The sequence below is a fragment of the Quercus suber genome, unplaced genomic scaffold (assembly GCF_002906115.3).
Source record: "Quercus suber isolate HL8 unplaced genomic scaffold, Cork oak 2.0 scaffold_340, whole genome shotgun sequence".
Taxonomy (NCBI): domain Eukaryota; kingdom Viridiplantae; phylum Streptophyta; class Magnoliopsida; order Fagales; family Fagaceae; genus Quercus; species Quercus suber.
The window spans coordinates 7,878-27,103 of NW_027069792.1; the positions used below are offsets into that span (position 1 = coordinate 7,878).

At 33.8% G+C, this 19,226-nt stretch overlaps 2 protein-coding genes across 3 annotated transcripts in view; both read right to left on the reverse strand.

Annotated features, from left to right (window-relative positions):
• Positions 1-5,170: 5,170 nt before the first annotated feature.
• Positions 5,171-9,992, reverse strand: LOC111997554 (protein EI24 homolog). Of its 2 annotated transcripts, none has more exons than XM_065759742.1 (8): positions 9,906-9,992; positions 9,377-9,511; positions 9,122-9,185; positions 8,840-8,904; positions 8,651-8,733; positions 7,304-7,380; positions 7,070-7,185; positions 5,171-5,273 (listed from the first exon to the last, which is right to left on the reverse strand). In XM_065759742.1, the coding sequence occupies exons 1-8, from the start codon at positions 9,932-9,934 to the stop codon at positions 5,207-5,209; spliced, it is 636 nt and encodes a 211-aa protein (XP_065615814.1). In that variant the 5' UTR covers positions 9,935-9,992; the 3' UTR covers positions 5,171-5,206. The 2 variants fall into 2 exon arrangements, with proteins under 2 accessions (XP_065615814.1, XP_065615813.1); XM_065759741.1 differs by having other exon boundaries at positions 8,819-8,904; positions 9,906-9,991.
• An 8,026-nt stretch (positions 9,993-18,018) lies between these two features.
• The window catches only part of LOC112025624 (peptide-N(4)-(N-acetyl-beta-glucosaminyl)asparagine amidase), a 12,260-nt gene continuing 11,052 nt past the window's right edge, over positions 18,019-19,226 (reverse strand). The window contains 3 exon segments of the mRNA XM_065759755.1: positions 18,019-18,449; positions 18,527-18,661; positions 19,013-19,115. Coding sequence (XP_065615827.1) covers positions 18,365-18,449; positions 18,527-18,661; positions 19,013-19,115 — 323 coding nt within the window. The 3' untranslated portion in view covers positions 18,019-18,364.

Below are 19,226 nucleotides of genomic sequence, written 5' to 3' on the forward strand. Positions count from 1 at the left end.
ACACACATATATATATGGTAGTACTTTTAGTTTTTAGACTAAACCTAATTTGGTCATTCAGCCATCAAACACAGTTTAAATTGATCTCACATTTATAAATTATGTTCAATTTTGGTTCCTCAATTTTTGAAATCAAGTTATTAATTTTATCCGTTTAATTGCTCATCTTTGTTAAAATTTTGACGGAATTATTTGTGAGTCCTTATTAGTAAAGCAATGCTCTAAAAAGATATAAAGTAACCGTAGTGTGGATCTAACTCGAGTATGAAATATTGTGCATTTGTGGTGTGTTTTTGTATTAGAACTATTTTTCCTCCCTTTTGTGTACGAGTATGTTTATTTTTCCAAAAGAAGAAGAAGAAGAAGAAGAAGAAGAAGAAGAAGAAGACTCAAGTAAGAAATCTACTCCAAAAGACTAGGAAAAGAAGAGCGTTTGATGACTTGATCTACTATCTCTGACTGCGCATCCCATTGGAGCCTAAGAATTAGCCTAATTCCATCCATTTGTCTCATTTCCGTTAACACTTTGACTGGAATGTTTGATCATAGCATTGATGAAAGTATTATAAGTGTGTGCAACTAGCATGTGTTCCATTTGTTAGGTTACAAAATACTGTTAAAGAATTTTAACGGAAAGTTCAAACGGTGAAATTGACTTAATTTTGAGAATAAAAGATCAAAATCGACACAATTATAGTCAAGAACAAAAATTGACTAACTTGTTTGTTGAATTAAGAAAGTGAATTTTGCTTAATGGTTGAATGACTAGAGTTAATAATATGACTTATATTTTTAAGTTGGTAGCTTTTTTTTTTTTTTTTTTTTGGAGAAACACACACACATATATAGGAGAAAGGGGATGAGATAAAAAAAATACACTCACACGCTAATACCAAAACTGCATGTAACAATTAGTGTCGCGGAGAAAGTAATAAATCCCTTCTCAATATCACACCTTACCAATGTGGGATGACTCGACAACACTATTGGTAGCATGTGTGCAAGAAAAGTAGTAGAATAGTAGTTGATAGATGGGAGAATTCAGTTGTTACCTAATAAATAATTGAAGAAGACATAATTACATTTTTTCAATTTGAATGATTAATATTAAATCTCACCTAAATTTTAAGGATCAAAATATATTTTATCTTTGTAGTTTTTAGTTAACTCAATTGATAAAGTTTTATAGTTGAATAAGAGATTTAAAATTCAATTCTTACTTACACTAAAAACTAATTAGTGTCTTGGTCTAATGATAAAGAGCTATTATTAAGAGTGAACATCATATAAATATATATATATTATATATTATCTTAACAAATATTATATCTATACTAGAATATTTTTGGCCCTTAAAATCATAAAAAGGAAGAATATTTTTTGGCTGCTTTCCTTTTCCCTAATTTTTTTAGGCATGTACTGATTTCTTTGAAGGCAGACTCACATATTCTAGATATCTCCCTGATTTTCAGCCTTTTGGAAGATTACATCATTACAAATTACAATACTTGGACGGTGGATTGTTTAATATTCCACCATTTTTAAACAAAAGTTATTAATCAACATAAGAAATTATGAAAAATCTTTTGATTTTGTAAAATTATATAAAAAAAAAATTAATTAATTAATGAAATGGATAATAATTATGCGCTAAACCAAAATCGATATTCAAGTAATAACCCAATAATAATATTATATTTTGCACGATTGTGATGTCCCATTATACAATTTTTATTGCTTAATCATTATTCTCATTATATATATGTTACATGCTCCTTTGAGTTGTTGATACTGTTCTTGAATTTACACCTTGGTCTCCCTTTTTCGTTTTCTTTTCCTTTTTTTTGGGCACCGATTTTCTTTCCTTGCTAAAGCATACATCACATCAGTGAGAAAAGGATTGGGTATCTATGTTAGATAAAGCATTTATTATGGGGGCATCAATGTAGATAAGAAGCATATACTATAATATAAGGGATTCCTTTTACCAAATTCTTGAGCATTTTAAACTTTAAAAAAGGGAAAGAATTTTTATATGTTACACCCATGCCACATCTAGTTTTGGGCAACTATGATGGAAATCATTACATGCTACTTAAATTTCTGCATCTTGTAGCCATTTGGACACTGATATGATCTTAGATCTATATACAGCTTAATAACCAGTCCATTTATATGTGCATAAAAATCAATCTAAAAGAACTTAGCTAAGTGCAAAACAGGTATATTCAAACGCTTCCAATAGAGAGGTTCTTAGTTCTAGTTATGTTCTTTTAGTATCAAAGATAAGATTTTTGTATTGAAAATTACAATGATTCTCCCTTTTTAAGTCTTGTATGGATTTAAAAGGAAAAAACAACAATCCTTTAAGAGTGAGGCTTATAGATATCTCAACAATAATTGCATTTGTGTTTCTGTTTCACATCGACCAATTATGCTGCAGATCTTGGATTTTTCTTTCAACACTCACAAAACCTTCCCTCATTGACAATAAGTTCCATATCACACTTGTAAAAGCACCCTTCAAAGCTTCTAAGTTAAAAAAACAGAAAAAAAAAAAAAAACAAAAAATTGAACATTATAGATTATAATTAATAATATATATATAAACTAAAAGCAATATTTCAATAATTTTAATTATAATTATAATTGAATAATAAAATGGATAGTTAAAATAAAAAGAAAAAGAAAAAACTCTAAATTACACTAACTAAAAAAAAATTATACGAGTTGGTTTAAACTTATTTAAACTTTAAAGGGTTAAAGTTTATACTTTAAGCTATACATGAAGGCATGGACTTGGACTAAACTGCAAGCTTAAGTCAACCCACCCCCTTTTTCATTTATAGGCCCTAGTTTTTGAGTTGTATAATAGACAAAACATAACTTTCATATCCTTTCTCAAGAAAGAAATTATATATATATAAAAAAAAAGATTTGTGTCATTGTGCAGAGCATATTCACATATTAAGTTCATAACCTTTCCGCCTCCATATTTTTATGACATCGGCGAGTGTTCCACTAATCCGCAATTTCCGCGACCAAAAAGCTACAATTGGGATTATTATATTCATAACTTTCTAATTAACAAAAACAAATATAATAAAGTACACATTTTGACCTTTATAATAATTCTAATTATAAAAAAATAGATGCAATTATTAAAAGTGTGTGCATTCACAAAAATTTCACAATTGAATTAAAAACGACATTAGTGATGGATTCAAATAAAACTAATAACAATTTATCACTATAAAAATATTAAAAATACTGTATTCAAGTAGTGTTTTAAAATGTTCTTCTCTTTTCTCCGTGTGTTAAAATAATTAGGGTTCTAAAAAATAAAAAAAAAACTGATTAAGGAAAGGACATATAGAGGTGGGTGATGATGATGATCATGAGTGATCTGTAAAGTGAATTGACGGCTAGGATGATTCTGTCTTGGCTGGCTCCATAGTCATGAGTCATGAAGCTATAGTATTTAGATATACTTGATTTTGGAATAAATAAAAGTTCCACGCGCTTCACGTGCTCCAATCATGGAGATCATTAAGTGCGGATTTGGTAATTGTGGACAGCGATAGAGCGCGTGGACTTAAAAAAAAAACACACACACACACAATGTGACATTCCCATACTATACATACACCTTCATTCCCTCTCAAAATCTTTGCTCTCACTTTTCAAGTTCTTTTTTTATTTTTTAATATTTTGGATGTTAAATTATTACCGGTTATTCTGCGACCATGCTATTTGTCACAACTTAATAAAGCAATCGATTATGATTTATGAGTGATATACGATTTATTTTACATGGACTTATAGCTTTCTCTTTACTCACAAATAATCATTTTAAAATTGGTGGTTCCAATTAATTTAACTGGTAAAATCTTTAATAGTTAAATAAGAAATCTGAAGTTTAATTATCGCCTACACTAAAAACCGATTGATATCTTAGTCTGATAATAAAAAACTACCCATTAGAGACAGACACTATAGATTGAAACTCTCTAAAAAAATCATTTTAAAATTGTGATATAAAAGTTGTCTTTAAAACTTTTCAATTATTAATTGGTAAATATGTGAACGGCTAATTAGTGTTTATATATATATATATATATATATGATATATCGTTTGGTATATGACTATTTTATAAAATTTATTTTAAAAAAAATTATGATTATATTTGTTACAAACTTGAATTTGAATTATTTATTTAGTTATTTATTGTTAAGCTAGATTACAGAAACACCCAAAAGATTTGGTGTGAGCACATTGTTATACCCTATTTAAAAAAAAATGACATTGTAAATCCCTACTCCCAAAATAATGGACACTTTGCACCAACCCCAGACACTTGAAGGAGAATCAGATGATTAAGAGGGTGTTTCTATTTAGAGACATGGAATTTTTAATCAAGCTTTGGCAAATGGAAATTTACTACCAAGCAGAGGACGTATATGAACTTATAGTGTTCGCTTTATGATAAATTTTTTTTTTTGCCATCAACCCGAGACACCAATTGTTTTTTGAAATAAGCAAGATTTGAACACAAGTTCCCTATTGGACAATTGTGGACTTTATTTCTTGAGATAACTGAAGTCCACTGCATTAAGAAAGTAAGAAAAGAATAAAAAAGCGCACAGTTTGAAAACAAAGATAATTGCAATGAGAAAGCAATGGTCATAACACCCTGTATGGTGGCAGAATAGCAATTCGGCCATCAATAGCTATCATTGAATGATTTTTTTCGTGATTTAATTACTGTACATATGAAAGCTAATATACACAAGATACAGAAATAATTATTAAACCTCTATGCTGCTCCTATACTTTACCTCAAATTTCCATGCTTAGTTTATACTTTATGTACACATTAGGCACAACATTATCTGTATCCTGTCACACCATAACAAAATGAAATATCATGGAATCCAGCTATCCTCTTGGAGTAAACTTTGGAGAGAACCAGCTATTGGGCATTTTGATTAGTCTTTTCCCCCTCAATACGCAAGTTAGATGAACAATTTGCATCAGCATCACTGCATGCCTCCACCAAAGTTTCCTCTTGACTTTGGTTCCCTATTTTTCTGAATGCCAAGTTAAAACATACATTAGAACACATTCTATATAAGGAAATTTTCTTCAGATATCAACAATAAAACTTACTGTTCATAAATTGTCTTAGCATTAGGCCAGAACTTCTTAATGTGCCTTAATTTCTTGAGTTTTGTCTTGAGGTTCCAAAGGCAAGAGAGACAACACCCACAGCCTGCAGAACAAGGCCAATCAAGACATACGGAAAACATTGGTCTCATAATATAAAGAGTCAAACAATGCCATATTTCCTTTTTGAAGCACTACAGAATATCAAATCAATGAGAACGAATCTCGTTGCACTATGAACAAGATAGTAGCATGAATTTCATCACTTACTTTGCAGATATAGGATCTTTCAGCACATTCGCACTAGTCTAAAACTATAGTCTTTTGTATCTCAAAAATCAATGTTTTCCCAGGTACTTCTATTTATTTTCTTAAATAACACGTCATATCTAAAATGAGTATTGTAAGCTTCCAGGAATAATTGGCCCAGGCCAATAACTTGACCCATATTAGCAAAAGTATAGTAGTTTGAGTAATATGACCATAATTAAAGAAGAAGAATCAAGCAGCAGAGTACCTAGAGCTTCAGTATTTGTAGAACAGTCACTTGGTAGGAACACTTTCTTTTTAGTTTGAAAGGGCTGTTCATTTAGTTGTGTTGGTAGATCTACTTTAATTTTGTTTTCTATTTTATTCTATCCAAGCCATAAACACTATACAGAAGAATAATTAGCTAAATAAGGACACAAGTGTGTGTGTGAGAGAGAGAGTCTCTCGAAAATGGATTGAGCCACTCAAGCCTGGCTTATAATTGGGTCAATTAAAGGGTTTTCAGATCAGTCATTAGATGAATGGGCCATATGGCCAATCTACTATATGATCACTTTTTTTAAAAAGTAAGGTCTTTGTCCCCTCTCTCTCTCTCTTGATTGGAAGCTATCAAGATAAGTCAATCTAGACTTGACATGGTGGCCGAAGTAGGTAGCAAGCAGAGAGGGACGGTGTATTTGGAGGGAAAGGTAGTATCAGATTAGGTTTTGAGGCATATGCAAGGCTTCAGAAAATTTTCAGATGTCCTGATTGAAGTATTCAAGGAACAGGCTATGTGCCTGTTGTGCGAAAAATAGTACAAATTTGGAGAAAAGGGGAGAGACAAGGAGATAAACAACTAGGTCTGGGTCCTTTGACCAGGTGTACCAGAGAGCTTTAGAATCTGGCATCTTCCACTAATTATGATGCTAGAAAAGAAGGGGTGGACAGGAGCAAAGAGAAGGTTTGGGCTTTTTAGATAACCAAAATAATTTATAGATTATTTCTTGCAATGCTAGTGGTGATGGATTATTTCTTGGTAACAGTGCCATACTAATGAATGAATGGTGATAACAGATAAAAAGAATCCACTCCATTCCAAGTATATCACAAATCAAGATAATTATGCCTAAGAAATTCTATAAAGCCCACAGTATTTTAGAACACATTTCCTAATGTTCCATCAGTTCAACAGAGAAGAATTCCATTGACAAGACAAACTTATCCAAATAAAAGCGGTTTCTTCCATCTACAGCACATCAGAAAATAAAGATTATTATAGAATTTTGTACACTCACACACTACTTTTATAATTTATTCTTTTGCTCCTTTGAGGTGGGGCAGCTGCCTGACAGAAATTATCCACCAAATTGCCTAAGACTAAGAGACCTGACAAAAGAAAATTTTCTAATCTAGTTGCCTTGTTTACATCATAGGTAAACCGCAAAATGGAAGTCTATAGACTCTATACTTCCAAAAGAAAAAGATATAAATAGTTGCTATTGACTCAATAGCAACTATTTATATTGACCCACAAAATAGGAGGTGATTATGAGGTGCTCAAATAATATCTGAACTGGCCATTGTATCTATAACAAATCAAAACATAACTTTTTTTGAGCAAAGAGACAACAGATAGAGAGGATAGCTTACGACAAACTGTCAGCTGCGTAAAATATTGGAAGCCTTCCCAATCCAACACCTCTCCATTTTCTTCTTGGAAAAGAAATATCCTGCTCAGCGCCTGAGCAAGTTGCAGCCAGAACAAACTGAAAAACACAATAGTCACACACATTAATGAAGAAAATATAGAAGCACATTTGAACTTAAGTAAAGAGGAAAATTCTTTAAATTTAACAGTTAACAGAAAAGGAAAGTGAATTGTACCAACGGAAAGAGTACAGCCATAATCCCATAGCTCACAAGAGGTGAGACGAAGAAAATAGCCAGAACACAGGGGCTTCCTGGAAAACGATTAAGGAAAATAATGACCACAATCCTGAACATGCGAAAGAAAAACAAACAGAAAGTATGCAGGACCTCTTATGTTCCCACAGCATTGTTTGGTGCAAACAATGAAATTTGAGACACCACCGAGATCACTTTTTGTATGCATAGATCTAATTTGCTTTGTAACGCACTAAACATTAACTTAGAAGTTCTTATAAAAATTACTTTGATTTTCCTTTTTCCCTCAACTCTGCCACTCACTCCTTTAACACAACCAGAATATCCTCTTCTTCAATCACTGCTTCTCCAGCTCATGAGTCATGAAGGAGAAACAACATTGTTGAAAAAGGGCCACCAGGGTCAGATTCAATTTATGTCTCATAAAACTGCAAAACACCTGTATGATGTCCTCAGTCCTCACTAACCATCAGAATCTCATATGTAAATCATTTATGAGACTGACCTAGCCAGGTGAAAAGCTTTGTGTTCTGAAGCTTATTCTTTTGAAATAATTTAAATCACATGTCAAATTTAACATAGACTTTACCAACAGATCAAGAATATATCTCAATATATCTAAAAGAGTTCCTGATCATTGTATATTTCTACATGTTTATTCCTTCTTTCTTTCAAACGTATACATATTCCATCCACATCTCAAAATTACCAAATAAGATCTGTCCATTTGGAAAGAAACTTCACTTAAACATTATATGAAGTAAATATGTGTTATAATACTGTTGGACAAACATGTACGTGTTAGGTAGTTCACTTTTCACATTTTGATATACCCTCAAATATTTTTATTGCTAACTAGAGAGTCTTTCAAGACTCAAGTATATCTTACAATACACAATAATTTAAGTCATGGTATGCAGCAATTCAATACAAAAGACAGTGATAATTAAAAAATTTATTAGATTCAATACTTGGTATTGATGACATTAACCAGTACATAAAGATTTTGATTAAAGCACACCATCATTTCAAACACTTGACTAAACTACTCATGTCAACTACTCAATCTTCCTTTCTCAGCATTGTGGAAGCTGGTGCATACAGTTATGAAGTCAGCTTCAATTTCTAACCATTAAGCCACATGACTAAGAACTTGGAGTTTGCTTCAAAGATCAGTACTCAAAGAGTTTTTCATATCAGAAACCATAAAGCAAGCAAATAAAGGGAACCCAAGTGTACCTGAGCAACATATTTTGCCATGTGAAACTAAAAGGTGCACTAAAGCAAATCAAACTAAGCAATTGATTTGACTGAAAAGTAATTTACCAAAACCCGCAAAAAATGCCCAGTTGGATTCAAAGTAGTCCAGTCTTTTGTCCAAAGCCACTTCAGAAAAATTCCATTTGTATCTAAAAGGTACAAAAGCTTAATTAGTAATTATCTAGCCAAATGCGAGTACAAGATATTGAACAACTGATTAAATGCATCACATACTCAAAACAGTAGTAGGCATACATCCAGGACAGGAGTAGGAAATTGATCGCTTTCCCTACATAAGGTATAAATCCTGTGGCAAAAACCTGCATATAGTTCTCAAAAACTATCATGTCTGTAACCCAAAAAGTAAAGAGATAACAAATTGAAATGAGTTGTTGTAGATTAAAAGCATTTCCAATGATACAATATGCTTAAAGAACTGCAAAACAAAAAAAATGCAGTAACAGGTTCATCAACAGGCAATAAATGTACAAAAACAGGCACACACAAAGAATATAATGATGTAAAGATATAGTTTACCTCTAGGAAGAAAAAACTCAAAAGAAGAACTGAATACACCTGCTCTCCTATCCCGACCATGACACTGAACAAGAATAAAAAAATCTTTAAGATTTTATTGTAAAACATTTGTGATTTGTAAATAAGTTCCTGCAATTGGCAGCAAAGAATCCATTTTAAAAACCAATCCATTTGTTATTCTTGATTAAGTGCCTGCAATCAGCAGTAATTAATAAATTTAAAACACCATTAAACAGTGACTAATAGGAATTTTACCCGCCCAGGCCAGCTAGTCTTTCCTTATGAGCTGTACTTTGTGCAGTCAATGTCTCGCTTGGGCTTGATGGTTCCACTACAGAGGACCCAGATCTCCCCATTGCGGCAAAACCAAACTTGGCAATGTCATTGTACCTGGATGAAGAATAGTACAGTTTTGGATTAGGGAAGACAACTAATTAAGCCTTAGGAGGGGATGCCTAGGGAAAAATGAATTAGGGGGGAAAGAAACTTGCTTCGGTACTAAAAAATTAGGCTGAGAAACTAATATTAACTCATATAATCTAATTCTCTCTTTCTACTCAACTGATGATGTAACAAGTTGTGATTAGAAACCAAGCAAAATCCCAAATTCCTCGTAATGAGATTAAACATTTATATTCAGTTCATATAACAGTGCATGACCATAAACATTCAAAGATGCAAGGTGAGGCCTATCTAGGTCCAACTCATAGCTATAGGCACCAAGCTGAAACTATCAGAGATATACATAAAGCAAAGAACATAGCCATGACAAGGGAAACAGTACCAGAGACTGCTTAGAATTAAGCTGAACATGTATAATGGGTAGAACCATAAGACCTGCAAGTAATAATTACATAAAATGATCAGGGCCACTGAAAACCATGGAAGAAATTGAAAGAGAAATAAGTTCTTTCACATGGAAACAAAAGCTACAGATAAACATATGGTGTCATCACTTGCATATTTCAACAAGTTATGTCCAATATGCTGTTTTATTCTAACCTCCTTATTAAGGAAAACAAACTTTAAGAATACTATGTCTCTCTTTCAAAATAGGGGAAATGGGTTGGGGGTGTATAGCCTCATTAGATATTTGGAACACAATAAATCTATGATAATCGTATCTGAGAATATATATATTTGTCGGATAAGCAGGGTTTTATAGTTTTATAAGAAACTCTATGTATTAGAAGGTAGAAAATTATAAAGGGAGGAGAAATTTCCACAAGAGTAGAGAAAAGAGTGACAGCAAAAGTCAGATCAGCACTGAAACCAATGGGATGGCTTAAACTAGTTTGTTTTGTTAGTTTTGATGATCAAGTCCAGATGTAGTCATTTTAATTTGTTAGAAACTTGTTTGTCAATCAGAATATAAGAATAGTTTGTGTGTAACAATTACAGCCACTTTCAACTTTGTATGTAACCTTTAACAAACACCTAGAGTGGAAACAACAATGAAGATTAAAATATAGTTTGGTAGCTTGAAAAAATCTTGAGTTTCTGTGATTTGTCTCAACCATGGTGGTTTTATTTATTTATTTTATTATTTTATTTTATTATTATTATCATGATTCTTTATAAAATTATTAGTGAGAATTCCAAACCTCTTTCAAAGTTCTTCTGTCAGGCAACATGTCATTCCCAGTCAATTAGAACCTCAGCTTGGGACTCTATTTTCATGTGCCCAAAGCTAAGAAAACATGTTTCTAGAAACTCATTTGATCGTTACAAGAGTGGGCTGTTAAGAAATTTGAACTGGCTCGTGCAGCCTATATGGGATTGTGCCTATTGGTATCTCAATTGGGGTTTTATGAGTAATATAGGCATTTGATTTGGGTTTCCAATATGTGCTNAGAATGAGAAGGACAAAAGATTATATGTATAAACGAATACAAGAGGCAAAACGAATATATGAATACCTTTTATAAGAAAAGAAAAAGAAAACATGAAAACCTCTGAACGACATCGTTTGTTAAATTTTGGTATTTTTGTTGAGTTGGGTAATTGGGTTGTGGTTGTGTCTGGTTGGGTTGGACTCTGTGTTTTGTGGTATTTTGCAACCCAAACCAAGTCTCAGAGTAGCTGTGAAAAACAAGCCCAATTCGAGTTGAATTGCATCATCCAATTTTGTTTTAATTTCAATTTGATCATGCAACTTTCAATTAATCCCTTCAATATTGTAAATTTTATTTTTATCTAATGTAGTCTTTTCATCTAAAACTATGTCAGAATTCAAGAATACTAAAACTAAGTTATTTTAAAACTCTTAATAATAATCATTTATTAGAAGTGAATTGAAAGACTACGTTGAAAATAAGTAGAAGTTAAAGAATTGAAATGAATAAATTAGAAGTGACAAAACCGAATTTAATTTTGAACAAATTTAGAGAATGCAATTTATACTTTACCCCTAAAATATAAAAATAAATAAATTAATCAAACTAAACACACTCAAAAAAGCCTTCACTAAATGGTCCTACAAATCAAAGTTCAAAGAAGCCCTAACAACCACATGGGCTTACATTAAGTGCACATTTGGGATGCACTTATAATATTATTGCAATTTTTCTTACTATTTTGCAGGTTCCACGTAAATCATATACTTATTTATTTATTTTTTTTTATTTGTAGGTCTCACATAACATGAGTTACTTATTTTATTTAATTTTTTACATTTTATAAACAAACACTAAATTCTCAAAGCTGTTGTGGGTCACAGACTCTCATAGTATAAGGATTAAGGTGTTTGAAATTGAACGACAGGTAACAGCAAATACTCAAATGGAGAAAGCATAAATGGGGTTAGCATAACTGCCATTTAGGTAGCACCAAAAGGAGCAGCATTAGAAAACAATTAAGAAGGAGAGAAGTAAATAAATAAATATAAACTATGAAAGCCTTTATTTAAATATTATTATTATTATTTAAAAAAAAAAAGTCAGAAAATGAAAGAAATCCCCTAGATCCAATCTGCACCAAATGATCCTCATCACCAAGACCACCTATGACTTTACCTACCCAACAAAAAGTCTCTTTCATAGTATCTCTTCCAAAGGCAATACCCACCAAAACCCCACAATACCAAAAAAAAAAAAAAAAAAAAGCATGACCCAATCGATCCCAAACAACTGAAGCATATGCATCCACAAAGAATGAGCTATCGGACAAAAAAGTAACAGGTGATCCACAGATTCCGCATTACAACAGCACAAATAACAACGATTCACCAAAGGACGACCACGAAGCATAAGATTATCCAAAGTTAGAATCTGACCATGAGCTGCGGTCCACATAAAAAAAGCCACCCTATTAGGAACCTTAACTTTCCAAATACCCTTCCAAGGGAAGGTGGAGGGATCTGCATTACGAATCTTATGATAGAAAGATCGAGTATCAAACTTCCTACTGCCATTAAGATCCCAACAAAGCCTATCACAACCTCCACCCCTAGGGATTCGGGTTTGAATGAAGTGGAGGAGGGAGTAGGAAGCCGCTAACTCCCAATCATTGAATGCCCTCTGAAATCTTAAACTCCACATTCTGTCATTATTTCTTTCTTTCTTTTTCTTCTTTGGGAGAGGATAGTATGTTGAAACCATAGAGATGACTTTCAGTTCATTAGAATCAGAACTAAAGGTCCAAACTCAGAGAAAAATCTAAAATCCGCAAATGCTATAATGTTAGCTCGGCATCTGAAAATGATTCAACTCTAAACAAGCAAACTGACTAAAAAAATATAGTAAATGCAATGAACCAGAAGGATAAAGATATGTGACATTAAGATGAAATGAAAAGAAATGCCACATTCATGTTTAGTTTATGACCTGAAGCAATGAAACACAGTCATGCAGCAAATTTGATTACATTGACATATTAACAAAAATAACAGAAAATCCACTATAGTCATTCAAGATTAAATATAAGCCGAGCTTCATCTTCAATATCAGTGATCTTAAAACAGCCATGTAACATGTAAGGAAATTTGAAAGGATATTATGAGAAAAGCTCCTAGAGTAAGTAAAACAGGCTAGTGAAAGATAAGAGGTGGGGGTGCAAGTTTATATCTGTATTAATATTACTCTTGATTCACATACACGAGAGGGAGAGAGAGATTTTGCAGAAGCATTTTACAGAAAATGGCCCAAACTATCTTAAATCCCATTTATTATAATCTCCATTGCACATACTACACTTTCTTCACTTATCAAAAAAACATAACTACACTTGCTTCTTCACTAGTTGCCATTGACTGTGCCCATAATACCTAGTATTCCTGAGTGCAAAATGTAAACAATTAGTCAAAAGTTGAAAGAATATCTGATGCCCTTACCAAAGTTGCAATTTACAGAGACACTAATGAAAACCAGAGTTTCTGACAGCTGAATCCTGAAGGAATGTAAGGGTTTCCTGTGTCATTTTTACAAGATTGTTAAATAATGAAGTTGCAATAAAAATGTTAGGTACCAACCAGTGGCCACTGAAGAACCTGCAATCACCATGTTACTGTTCAAGAACATATCAGATCAGTGTTCTTTGTATCTAACATGCTAACAGTCCAATTTTCTCTTAAACACCCCCACACCCCCCCCCCCCCCCCCCCCACCAAAAAAAAAAAAAAACACTCAGAGAATAGAAACCAAACTCAAATTGGAGTTATTATTTCTTGTAAATCATAAAATTGAATTAATGATATCTAGACATTATTGTGTGGAAGAAAATTAAGTGATGACACATATCAAGGAACTACATGGCAAATCAAGTTCGAACTTGACCTGGTGGATACAAACGGATCCTATACACTGCGATTGGCACTTGCAACTGCCCATATGTCTGAATTACAGGTATGGACCTTCAAGATTATTATTCATTATACTAATTTATTTTCCTTTGTTTTCCAAGCAACCAAACAGAGCTTATAAAGAAGAAACAAGATTGAGAAAATTTACCGAGCAGTGGGTTCGATGATGTTAGGCTAGTGTGAGACGTGGTCGAAGAAATAACGGTGGCTTGGCACACGTTGGTGACTGTGGCAGCGGCGACGGCAAGGTTGAGAGAGAGCAAAGAACTGCGATGAAGGAGAGATTGAGACAGAGCGAGTTGGGTTTGCTGAGTTAACCCTTTTGCTTAACCACAGTTGACCTTCCAAAGTTGTGTGTTTTAAATTTTAATTGACGTGGCAGTTTTTACACCCTTGATTTATCTTAGATGAATCCTGTCCCTTAACTGGACCCTCTCCATTTCAAAGGGAAATGGAGAGGATCCGGATCCTCAAAGTTTCGAATACACAACTGTTCTGCATGCGCATTCAAACAAATACTAAGTATGGACATATTGTCATGACTCGTGAGAAAATAAATAACCAAATTGTCGGTAGTTCGGTACTTGCAAGGAAGGTTGGGGCCGGGGAAGATAATTGGTAAAGATGCGGTGGAAATTGAACTTTGGAAAGAGGAAAGTATTGAGAAAACAAATATAAAAATGAAAAAGAAAAAGTTGGGTTAATTTCGATGAGGTGGGCTGATGGTTAGCAGCCGAGCTAAAATTATATTATGTACCTGGCTCGCAGCCGAGGGAGAGAATTGTTATCATCAATATTATTATTATTCAAAGATTATATATATATATATATATATATCAAAATGCTATGTGAGTGTATATACTATATATCGATATTGATATATTGTGTTCTAGTGACCAAACCAAAATGTTTACTAGAACGGTTGGTGGTGGTTGATAGCACCAAGTTCATCGATGGGAGTGGGTTTCAGAATAATTAATATATATATATATATATAGTGGTTTTATTAGACAAAAATTATTATTTGGTGAAATCCATCTGTAGGAGAGAATTTTTTGTTCAGCCCATGCAAGCCATTTGTCCTCTTTGGAGAGCCAAGCCCACAAGATTTTGTTACGAAGGGGTGGGAGTTCAGGATCTTCACCTTAGAGGCTTTACACCTTAGTCCCACATCGCCTAAGGAAGCGCCCCACTCATGCTTTATATGTCCTTGGAGCTTGCATGAGTGTACCACTACTACACATGAGTGGGGCGCTTCCTTAGGCGATGTGGGACAACCCCACCCCTTGGGAACAAAACTTTCACACGCTTGGCGCCGTGGGGGGGATACAAATAGATGGGCGGTGGTCATTATCCTAACACACCTCACCTAAAAAGCGGTTGTTTGCCTCTATACTTTTACACTCAATAGTTCTTACACACATATCCTAAATCCGGTCAAATCTCCAATCAAACTCATGTCTCTTTTCAGCATAAAAAGCCTGTCTGAGGAGCTTTTCCTCATTTTTGTAAGCCTTCTTCTCCCTTTAATTCATGTTTTCTCTCTTTCTTTCGTCCTTCCCTAAGTCCTTTAGCCGNGGAAGTTTGATACTCGATCTTTCTATCATAAGATTCGTAATGCAGATCCCTCCACCTTCCCTTGGAAGGGTATTTGGAAAGTTAAGGTTCCTAATAGGGTGGCTTTTTTTATGTGGACCGCAGCTCATGGTCAGATTCTAACTTTGGATAATCTTATGCTTCGTGGTCGTCCTTTGGTGAATCGTTGTTATTTGTGCTGTTGTAATGCGGAATCTGTGGATCACCTGTTACTTTTTTGTCCGATAGCTCATTCTTTGTGGATGCATATGCTTCAGTTGTTTGGGATCGATTGGGTCATGCCAGGTTCAGTTGAGGACTTATTATTCTGTTGGTTTCATTGGCTTGGGAAGCATAGTTCTGATATCTGGGATTTGGTCCCAGGCTGTTTAATGTGGACTATTTGGTCTGAGCGGAATCGGCGGGCTTTTGAGGATGAGGAGAAAACTGTGGTTCAGTTATTAGAGTTGTGCCAAAGGACCCTCTTTGATTGGTCTCGATGTTGGGGTTTCTCAGATTGTTCTACCCTTACGGATTTTATTTCCTCTATTAGAATAGATTAGGGGCTGTTTTTTTTTGTCTTGTTGTTTCTTTTTTTTCCTTTGTTCACTACCGTGAACTCTTTGTGTTTCTCTTGCTTTTCTTTTATTAATAATATTCTATCCTTACTTATCAAAAAAAAAAAATGCCAGAACAGAAGATCTTTTTTTTAATAATTATTTATTATTGGTAAGTTACATATGCACCCAATGGGTCTTGAACCCAAAACGTCACCCTCCAACCAATTATACTATGGGAGAAGAAAGTGCCAAAGGATGGAATTCCTGCTTGAAAATTTTAAGATATCATTAAGACGTCTGCTTCAGTTATCATGATTAAAAGCATCTGAAGAGAAAAGATTTAGAATATGTTGAACTTCAGCATATTGAAATTTCTTCTCATTCGTGGTGACATCCACAACGTGATGTTTTGTGTTTTTTCTTTACAATAATGGCAGGCACTTGATACCCATAAGTATGTTGTCTTGTAAGCTTCTCTTATCTTGGTTATTTAGTTCATAATTGCACTGATACAAATATATGTGTCTTGTAACTTTTTGTCTTCATTTGCTTATTTTACTATCTTTGCTCTCATACTCTGAATTTCCTTACAAGCATAATAGTCTAGAATGCTGATATTGATGGCTTAACTGAATCATTAGAATTGCAATGGTGGTGCTTCTGTTATGTTTTTTCCCCTTTGCTTTCAAGATTTCACTTTGTTAACCATACATGCATGTCTCTGTATGCTTTTCAGTCATTGCACATGACGCTGGTCCTTCTGATGTATTGCTCAGGAATATATTGTCATTTCTATACACATAAAGAAGGAATATGTTGTTCAGTCTGCATTTTATATGTTCGAAATATTTTTTATCTTCTGAACTTGAAGACTATATATGTTCTGTGCTATGTTGTGAACTTTTGTAATTGTTCATGCTCGGGCAACTCCCCATCTTTAAGGTTGGCCTCAGCTGTGATTCTACTTTAGCTAACAATGATCATAACTAAAAGTTGTAGTGTTAACTGTTGTCCAGTTCATTAGTTGGGGTTCTCATTCACGCAATATAGTCAGCATGACTTATATCCTTGCCTGGGAATTCTAAGAAAATATCAGTAAATGTAGTCTAGATCAGGGGCAGATGGAAATAGTAGTCTTCTTAAATACAGCTGTTATTAAATAATTCACATAACTCTAGTTGTAGCTTGTAAGTCCTTGACTAGTGTTGCCTGGAGTGGATGTTCTGGGATATTGGTTAAGCGCCTTTGTTCATCAAGGAGTCAACTTTCGGGTGAAAATGGAGTGAGTAGGCTGACGTCAAATAAAGAGTCTTGTGAGTTGTGAGGCTTTTAGATATGCCATAATTAACATTGGAAGCCCTTTGTTGTCAGTGCTTAGGATGGTTGATACTTGATAGTTAAATTGAATTGTGGCTCAGTCTTTTAGTTGAAAATTTTTTAGTGTTTGTGTGTTCACAATCGCTTTCACTTGGGCCTTCTACAATCTGCATATGCTGATGTTAAATTACATCGGAAGTACCTGCTATAAAGTTCCCTTATAATAATGCCAATCAAAATGGAAACTGAGAAACCCAAAGTAAGAGAAACTCAGCTACTTCTACTCAAGTCATTGCCATTTCAACTGCATCTAATTTAGCCTGCTGATTGCAGAAACATCAACTTCATATAAATCCACCAAAATGCACATTTTAGGTCACCTATGGTAGTCCTCCTATGCCTCCCTCAAATTGATGACAATACTACCTATGTTACAGAGGTGAAGCGCAGACTTTTACAAGAAATAATACTGAGAATGACAAGAAACATCTCAACAAGAAAATCTGCTGGAAATTTTTACTTTCTACTAGACAAAAGCATTGATGTTCAAAAAGAAAAAGAAAAAGAAAAAGAAATAATCGAAGTTGCAGATCACTCCAACAATATTCCAGGACGCTACAGTACATGATACAGTCAGCAATCGGCAGTGAAGGATAATATCATAGTTTCCTTTATTTCTTTTAAGTATTACTCATTAATCAAGCATTTATCGAATTTCAGTGTTGGCCAAATAATGAGAAAAACAAACATTATAATCATCTAACATACACACCTAAGACCATAGGGCTTAGATCTTCTACAAGACTTTGCAAATTGCGGACGAAATGAAAGTAAAGATTACAACCAATCAGAAGAACATTTTCATGCTTCATTAACTTCCCTTGGAGTTTTCCTTACTTTCCAATGAGGTGATCATAAAAGCAATGCATCATCTCAATTGAGAAAGATATAAAAAATCATCCAACTGGGATACCAAATTCCAGTCTATAAAAATTAACTGCCTTTTGCATATAGGTCAATGCTACCGAGTTGGAGCCGTGAATTCTCTTTAACATCTCGAACCGCCAAAAACCTAAACCTGTTAAACAAGCCAATAAATCAAGGACGGACCAGATGATGAACATGTTTGAACAGATTTTGAGAAAATATTTTTACCTGAAAACATTGAATTGAAGCCCTACTGGTGTAATCTTAAATGTTCTACGCTGGAAACGGTCTTCAAACATCTGAGAAGTTTGTCTATCCAGAAGGTGCCAGCTGGATCTACCATCATTGCTACCCTCAACAACCCTAAATAAGAAAAAAAATTAGATGATTGACAAAATCTGGATGCAAATAGTGGGTAAAGACTAAAGACCTTCAAGGAAATTTATAGTTGAAGATGGAGTTCACAAAATTAAAGAAGAACAGCAATTTAAAATATCTTAAGGAAAGCTCAGAAGGAAGCTGTTTTTTCTCTTTCATACTGCTATTCATAATAGCTTCACTATACTCATTTGAAATACAAAGTGAAAACAATAGAAAACAAAACAAAGGCTAGGGCACAAAGATATGCCCAATGTTGCATGCACTGAGACAGATGTAAGCCTGTAATTATGCATTAGACATCAACTAGTGATTGGATATTCTAAGAGAACATACCAATCCCTTGGATCCCTTTCTGGTACATCATTGGCTGACATTAACTCATATGCCACAAGTTCGTGCATCTTATCGTCTGCTACTTCATACATAATCCAACAACCTACAAGATCAAATAATTTGCTATACACCATTAATCAGGTAAACACAATAATTTGTTCATATTCTCTGCAATAAAAAAAGCCCCCTCCACCCCCCCCCCCCCCCCCCCCAC

Coding starts and splice junctions, on each gene's coding strand:
- LOC111997554 (XM_065759741.1), bottom strand. CDS start 9,934: ATGTTCAGCTTAATTCTAAGCAGTCTCTG. Junction 9,186..9,376: donor AGACTAGCTGGCCTGGGCGG/GTAAAATTCCTA, acceptor ATTCTTGTTCAG/TGTCATGGTCGGGATAGGAG. Junction 7,381..8,650: donor GGCATTTTTTGCGGGTTTTG/GTAAATTACTTT, acceptor ATCGTTTTCCAG/GAAGCCCCTGTGTTCTGGCT.